Source organism: Lytechinus pictus, chromosome 2 (genome assembly GCF_037042905.1).
Source record: "Lytechinus pictus isolate F3 Inbred chromosome 2, Lp3.0, whole genome shotgun sequence".
NCBI classification, from domain to species: Eukaryota; Metazoa; Echinodermata; class Echinoidea; order Temnopleuroida; family Toxopneustidae; genus Lytechinus; species Lytechinus pictus.
In genome coordinates, this window is record NC_087246.1 from 9,140,820 (window position 1) to 9,149,246 (window position 8,427).

Sequence of the window (8,427 nt, forward strand, 5' to 3'; positions counted from 1 at the left end):
TTGATCGGTAATCCCTCCTCGGTTTTAGTAAATATTAATGTGCAATTGATACCAATGAATAGATCATTTAATTCTCCTTAAAATGATACCCTGCATGATATGATTATGGTTCACATGGAGGTACAGTGCCTTGAAATGCAGGGCAAGGTCAATTCAAAAGTTGCAAAATGACACAATATTGAAAGTCACTTCTTTTTTTCCGAGGTGATGAGTGAGTTTCTGATCAGCGGTTTCTTAATTTGTTTTCATGCAATCATGGAATCAAACACACCTCTGCACAAGCAAACACATAACAAACAAACATGCATGGGTAATTCAAACCACGTCTCAATATCATCTCACAGAATCATCACTACATAAACCACAACAAAGCATCAAAAATGAAGCAGGGGCTTGATTTGAATGGACTCAGACAGAAGTTCCTTTTTTACCCTTCATGGCTATTTCTGCTCGTTTTGCAGATTTTCAATTCAGACCTCATCCAACACTTTTGAATCCTGCTCTTTTTGTGATGGCATGATCCTAACAAGCATGGTATCATTTTAGATTTCCAAACTTTTTTGAGGGGTTTATAATATATACACACATGTGCACACACACACATATATATATCATATGAGGAAGTGAGTGCTTACTTCAGCAAATATTATTTTATTTTATCCCCAAAGTAGGGCCGATGTGTGTGGAAGACTGGGAGTCCTTTTTTTAAGAATGTCACTTTTTCAGCAAAGTTCGTTCTCTATTCCCAATCTTTATTTGCTCCCAGGAAAACAACTCCTCTACAACTACCCAAGTGCGTACGACTGGAACATTCCTGAATCATTCAAGACGAAATTCTCTGACTTTGTGAAAGTGTCAAAGAAAGAATCCATCCAAAATCCACCATGGAACAATACAGTTCTGCTGACTTCTCTCGATGGGCAATCATTTACCAGCTTTGCCAAAGCTACACAATTTAACCACGGTGCGTACATTTGAGATTATCGATCGCATGACCATGATGACTTTATCAAGTTTGAGATGAAATTTGTACTATATCACAGTTACATGCATATCCTGTTTGGTATGCAAATGAGGAGACTGATGATGCTGTCACCAATGCACTCACCATTTCTTTTGTATCTTTATATGAAATATTCTAATTTTCTCATTGTCATGTGAAACATATTCCTCCAGTGCATGAACATATGGTATTCCCATTGTTTAACAGTTTATTGTTCAGTCAAGATGGTTCTTATTAAATAATCTGCAAAAAAAATGAAATTTTGTATAATTCAAACAATAAAATACAAAAGAAATAGTGAGTGAGGAACATCATCGACTCTCTCATTTGCATGTCATTGAATTATGCATGTATATGAATAGTTAAAAAAAACGAAACTTTAAAATGTCAGAACTTTCTTATTACGTCCGATTTGGATGTAATTTTCAGTGTTATGCTCGTTTATTTTTTTCTCTATTGATTCAGATAAACATTTAGCTGGGGTGGACCTGAACTTTCAATTGATGAATCTACCGACAATATTGAATGAATCACAAAGAAATTTATTAACAAAATAAAAAAAGGCAATATGTTAGGCCGACCACAGTGGTTATTGTATGAAAGTTGAGGGTTTAATTTTACTTTTAAACAAAAAAATATATATATTACCCCAATACATATACACAGTAAAAAATAATTATACAACGCTGTTTACTATATAAACCTTACAGTAATTGTTTAAACAGTTTAAACACTGTGTTTAAATCTTAAGCAACAAAGTTTAATTTTCAATATCTAATCTTTAATAAAGTAAACATGATTTCTTAAACGGTTAAACAAATACTGTACGGTTCATATAGTAAACAGCGTTGTATAAAATCTTAAACAGCGTTTTTACTGTGTACATATACAAATTTGCCTCTCTGAGTGTGTATATATAGACCGGCCAAGCAAGACAGAATTGAGCAAGTTTTAAATCAATGGTCTTTCACTCTTACAGATCTCTACTGGTATTTGGTGGCACCATCTCTCGAAGACGATCTCTACGTGGAGACATGGATGCACACAACTTCTATGTTACCATCCTTTTGCAATGGGAGCTATCATGTCGAGAATGTTCAGTTGTTGGGATTCCAGAACGTGCCGGAGTACAAAGAAACTGTAGATCATTCCAAGTGGGCCATTTCCAAGAACAAGAAATGGGTGTGCATCGGAGATATCAATAGAACGGTAATGGAAGTGGATATTAAATTGCAGTCACACAAGAGGAGGCGAGACAGAGAGGGGGATCAGGAGGTGGCGGGTGACCGCACCCCTTCAGTGAGAAGATGAAGGAAAGGGGGTGTATGATTAATGTTCTGGGTCGTAAAACATTATACTGTATTCAAATGACAAAAAGAAGGAATAAAACTCTTATAATATCTTTCATTTAAGGATGTGTGCACCCCCATTAATTCCCTGTCAGACTACCCTGGCGCCGTCCCTGGGCCACACCAACGAAATCAACTTACAATATCATTTGAACTTATGTGCTATATAGCCTTTTTTTTGGTAAAATCAGCCAGTACGTGTTTACGATAAAAAAAACTATGATGTTGAAATCGAAAACATCATAATTATGCAAAGGTTTATATTTTATGGGAGAGCAGCAGCCCCCCCCCCCGGTTCATGTTTAATAAACACTAAAATCATCAAGCTTAAAGGTCAAGTCCACCTCAGAAGAATGTTGATATGAATCGATAGAGAAAAATCACACAAGCATAATTGTGAAAATATCATCAAAATCGGATGTAAAATAAGAAAGTTATTGGGTTTGGGTTATTTTTCACTAAATGGTTATATGCATTATTTAGTGATATGAAAATGAGATCTCGATGATGTCCCTCACTCACTATTTCTTTTGTTTTTGTATTGTTTGTATTATACAGTATTTTCAATTTTTCGCAGATTTGGCAAGAAGAAAACAACTTGACTGAACCATAAAAATAATGTTAAAGTTTTTACATGTTCAAGGAGAAATAAAACTTTGTTTCACAGGACAATGAGGAGAAACTATAGCTTTCTTATTTTACATCCGATTTTGATTAAATTTTCAGCGTGATATGTTTGTTAGATTTTTCTCTTTTTATTCAAATCATCTTTTTGATGCCTTTTCCTTTAATCCTATCGGCATTGTTCCCGGAACTCACCTGTTAAAGTTTCAATACTGTACCACTCTGAAAACGATATTCCTTGGCCCGGTCCCTGGCCTAGTCACGCCCTGAAGGTGATGGATTTAAAGGCGGCGCTTGTGGATGAGGCAAATCATGGTGAAATTAGTTAGGAAATAGAATAAGTTTTTTTTTATATGAATAATTTTTCCCGTCTTCTTCATTATCTTGTGTTTTAGGGGAGTCAATACGTGCGTGGGGGTGGGACAGTGTGCAGCCTTCTACCTACTCCATGGCAGCAGTATAATACGGCAATACAACAGATTGAAAAGTGCCCTACAAGCGTGTCTGGAAGCAGTACTTGAACCTAGATGTAGGGTTATATTGCAGTATCTTGTTAATAGTTACAATAAACCAAGCCAGTAACGTTTGAAGCTCTGCATGTCGTCAATATCTTCACATAAAAGTCTGTTCATATACTGAGGATAACAAAATCGATTTATTATAAATCTATATTTTCACAAAATTTTAGGGTTTGAAACGGCCGGTATATCACTTAATATTGAAATATCATTCATTAGATCAAAATTGAATTCATTCCCGTACTTACACTCTCCAAAATGACTACAAAGTACCAAACATGACAAAGTCAATAATGCGTTTATTTGTTTATGACCCTCTTTCATTGATTGTTTTTGAGTGACAATATACGAATTTCTTGATGTGGAAGAGGTTCATCGTGGTGAGGATTGAGTAGAAGAAAATAACCAGTTGTCTCACGATGTTTCATATCATAATGTATGTACTACTACGTTTGATAAGAATTTCTTATTCGAAATAATGATAATAATACCAAGATTTATCTTTGACGATTATAGGTGTATATACATTTTAAAAATAATTCATAATCAGTAACGGATTAAATCAACTTTATAACTGATATTGAATCCATGCCTGATTGAGTCATGCATCAGGGCATCAGTGCTTTTGCCAAGTTTTACTTTATCGTATTGGGATATAAGCAAATCCTCCTCAGTTAGGAATTATCCATAATATAAAGTTACCCATCTTCAGGTCTGTTCAAAATACATGTTTGTGCTGACGATGAACACATTGTGGGGGGTGTAGTGTAATCTGTTTGTAGCACATGATGATAATGTATAATAAGTTTTATTACATTGTTTTTTCGCAGACATGTAGTATTATAATCATATTATATTATACTCATTGATGTTATTATTACATGACTTGTCATGAAGTAGAATGACAGAAATGAAATTCCGATTATAAATTATGTTGTTGGAGTCTATGTTTTACCTTTAATTTGGATCATCTAAGTTGAAGGTCGAAAATTTGGGCCTTTAATTCAGATTATATTCAGATAGTTCAATTTTTCGACCTTTAATTCAGCTAATGAATTCATGGTCAAAAATTTGAACTACACAATTCTATATACTTGGGAGTTTTGTTGCTGTCATTTTATTGATCAACTGGTGTTGAATTTCAAAGGATGCGTGCCAAATGACATGACCCTGAGAAGCAGGGGTGCTTGGAGTGCTGAAGCACCCCAAGATTTTTCGGGGGGGGGGGGTTGCTGCGTGTATTTTGTTCATAGGCAGCACCCCCTAGAATTCTGGTTGGTGTAAAACAATAATAAATGTAACAAAAAATTTTCCCCTTGCTTTTCGAATTTCTCTGGACCAAAATGACCACCATTTTATAATGAAACCTTTTTTTTTGCTTGTCAAATATTTTTCTGGACCAAATTCAATGACCTTCATTTTATAGTTAAACTCATCTTTTTTTTTTTTTTGCTTGTCACTATTTCTCGGAAAATTGCGTTCATTTTTTAGCGAAAACTTTTGTTTCTTTTTTTCTGTTTGCTTGTCAAATATACATCGGAACCCCCCAGTAAAAAAAATCGTTCCCAGTGCCCTGATACTTGAGAAGCATTGATTTTGAATATGAGTCTATTAAATTTTTTTCCAAATTATGAGAATTCTGAATTTACACTTAGTCGTAGATATTTTTATTGAATTTTAATTCGAAGAGAGATAAAGATTAAATTACATGTCAATAAATAGTGTGCTGTGCATTGTAATCATTATTTGATTAAATCAGGTAAATTGAGAGAGCTTAGGGATGAAATTTAACTGGACCTATATCGATGTGGGGCTTGGGATCAGACAAGGAGAAAATTTTTAGTAAAGGTCAAGTCCACCCCAGAAAAATGTTGATTTGAATAAATAGAGAAAAATCAAACTAGCACAACATTGAAAATTTCATCAAAATCGGATGTAAAATAAGAAAGTTATGACATTTTAAAGTTCCGATTATTTTTCCAAAAAGAAATTAATATACACAACTGAGTGACATGCAAATGAGATAGTCGATGATGTCCCTCACTCACTATTTCTTTTGTTTTTTATTGTTTGAATTATACAATATTTCATTTTTTACAAATTTGACAATAAGGACCAACTTGACTGAACCATATAGTATTAAACAATGCTAATTCCACATGTTCAGGGAGGAATTAATCGTTGTATCACTTGGCAATGAGGAGAAAATTAGAATATTTCATATTTCATATAATAAAATAAAAAAGAAATAGTGAGTGGATGACGTCATCAGTCTCCTCATTTGCATACAGACCAGGATGTGCGTATATATAATTGTTTTGTGAAATTAAGCGAAACTTTAAAATGTCACAACTTTCTTATGTTATGTTTGTTGGATTTTTCCTTTTTTATTTAAATCAACTTTTTGTTGGAGTGGACTTGTGAAATTTTTTTTTTTTTGAGCGGCAAAAAATGTTGGTGAGAATATGTCATGTCATAGACTTGTCAGACTTTTTGCTTGTCAAGTTTTTTCTGGAACAAATTGCCTAGATCGATTTGGTATAGTGACCGATGACCCTCTTTTTCCTGAAAACTGCCCCCCCCCCCTTTTTTTTTTTAAATCCTGGATCCGCCCAAGCCCGGCCCCACCCCGGGCCCTCCGAGCTCCCTAAACCAACAAAAAATCCCTCTCAGCTCAGAGAAAAGTTTTGTCATTCACACTTCACCCCCCCCCCCCCCCCATGCACCGTAGGTACCGCTTGACACCTCGCTGTCGTCGCGTCATGTACGACACAGAACCAAAGATACTAGTCTGCAGGCGCAGACCCTGATTGAAAATTAGATCAACAAGTGTGTCTCCACGCAAAGACTAGCACATACAAAACTTGCCGTTTGAGTGATCTCGAGGGCCTTCAGTACACAAGGCATGAGCCCGGGGGGGGGGGGCACTCAGTATATAATGCATAGTGGGCATGTGCCGCGGAGGGGACCCCCATTTTTACACTCAAATTTCCGTTCCAAGGCATAGCATTTTTGTCTTATTGAGAAAAAGAACAAAGAAAGCCGCTCCAAAGCATAGCATTTTCTTCTTATCGAGAAAAAAAAAAAAATCCGCTCCAAAGCTTTGCATATTTTCCGTTACGACGTTCCAGCCGCAATTTTGGTGAAAAGGGGCCGCAGAGCGCTGTCCGACCATCGCATCTGCGCTAGCGCACCCGGCGCCCCTGCCGCCGGGCTAGCTAGCTGCATACACGTATGCACGTTCCATAGGGATGAATACGCAATCACACGCAGGTGACCCGTTCCAAGGACCCCCGTTTTCACAAACATTTATCGTTCCGAAGCCCGTTCCGAGGACCCTCCTTTTTACAATAAGCCCGCTCCAAGGCCCCCGTTTTTTGTCTCGCCTGCGGCACATACCCACTACTTTTTTGGTCGAGTGCCCCCCCGGGGGCATGAGTAGGCTGCAATTCAGACCCTTTACTCGAGTGAAGGGTTTGCACAGTAGACTAGAAACGATAATATATAAAATATACAAAATAAAGTGAAAAAGTGAAGTACATGTTTACAAAAAATATAAAAAATGAAATATTATACATTATGATAAACATTTTTTGAACAAAGATTATCACAACCCATAATATAAACAGAGAAAACAGTTTCTTTCACTTGTATTTACTGTATAATAATGCGGTATAGTATGATGAAAAATCCAAACATAAAGACTTTTTAAGTTCTGAGCAAACAGGCGCGGATCAAGGGGGCATGTGCCCCCCCCCCCTTTGAGAAGCAAAATTGAAAATTTGTAATGTAAAAATGCCATGAAAACACAGGTGTGCCCCCTCTTTTGAACTTGAAGACTTTTTTTTTTTTTTTTTTGCTTGTCCAATTTTGTTCTGGTACGAAAAACCCATAATTTTTCTTACTTTTGGTTGAAAACCTTTCTTTTCTTTCTTTTTTTTGCTTGTCAATTTTTCAATTTTTTTTCGTGGACGAAATATCCTCCGAAAACCCCCACCCCCCCCCCCTTGGGAAAGCCTGGATCCGCCCCTGTGAGCAAATAATAAATTGATATATATAATACTTTGTTCAATAAAGATGTGAATAGGCTATCCCATCTTCATATTTTGTAAGACAATACAATAAAATTGAGTCTCTACGTTTATACTTAGAAAGTGTACAACAATCTGAATAAAGATTTTATATATAAATCACACAAGAAACAAAACAACAACAAAACAAAATAATGTGAAGGGAGAGCAGCCAACTGACTGAAACCAATATCCTTTATCTTTTACCCATATGGCATCATGATATATTTTATAATATTGAATTATTATTCCAATACGTACCATATACTATAAATCATTTTAAACAATATGCGCTTTGTAGGAAGATAATCGTATATTGATTTTGTTAATTGATGGATAAGGATCAGTGGGAGAGTGAGTTTGAAGAAAGAAAAATGAATAGATAAATCAATAAATACTTGTGTGTAATTGACTCAAACCGACAGCTGGGAATTTTTTCCCATTTGTGTGGTGTAGAGTCAATTTATCCTTCCTTTTTGCCTTTTCATATTCTATCTGTTTCCTTTTAATGGCACTGTATATTTTTCTGCATGTAGGGACCCTTCCCAGTTTACGGTTATTGTAAATCATGTATTTGACCAAAATTATTACATGATTTAATGGAGCATTGTGTTTTATATTGTCTCTACCACCAAGTAATACTTCAAGCCATTGTATCAAGGAATTTTAAAAGATGTTATTTGTTTCCTATTTCAGTCCAAATCTTAGACACTTCAGCACATTTATAAAATACATAATAATATGTTTCTATCTCTTTTCTACAGAAAGAGCAAGTATTGGAATGTATTATACCAAACTGGAAAAGTTTGTCATTACAAAATATGATGCTATATAATTATGTTAAAGTTTGGATTGAAATTCTC

General features: G+C 35.4%; 1 protein-coding gene across 1 annotated transcript; it reads left to right on the top strand.

The window, feature by feature from the left end:
- Positions 1-684: 684 nt before the first annotated feature.
- Positions 685-5,213, top strand: LOC129253587 (deoxyribonuclease-2-alpha-like). The gene is made up of 3 exons (XM_054892018.2): positions 685-964; positions 1,983-2,212; positions 3,372-5,213. The coding sequence occupies exons 1-3, from the start codon at positions 712-714 to the stop codon at positions 3,495-3,497; spliced, it is 609 nt and encodes a 202-aa protein (XP_054747993.2). The 5' UTR covers positions 685-711; the 3' UTR covers positions 3,498-5,213.
- Positions 5,214-8,427: the final 3,214 nt, after the last annotated feature.

Coding starts and splice junctions, on each gene's coding strand:
- LOC129253587 (XM_054892018.2), top strand. CDS start 712: ATGTCACTTTTTCAGCAAAGTTCGTTCTCTATTCCCAATCTTTATTTG. Junction 965..1,982: donor AGCTACACAATTTAACCACG/GTGCGTACATTT, acceptor TCACTCTTACAG/ATCTCTACTGGTATTTGGTG. Junction 2,213..3,371: donor TCGGAGATATCAATAGAACG/GTAATGGAAGTG, acceptor CTTGTGTTTTAG/GGGAGTCAATACGTGCGTGG.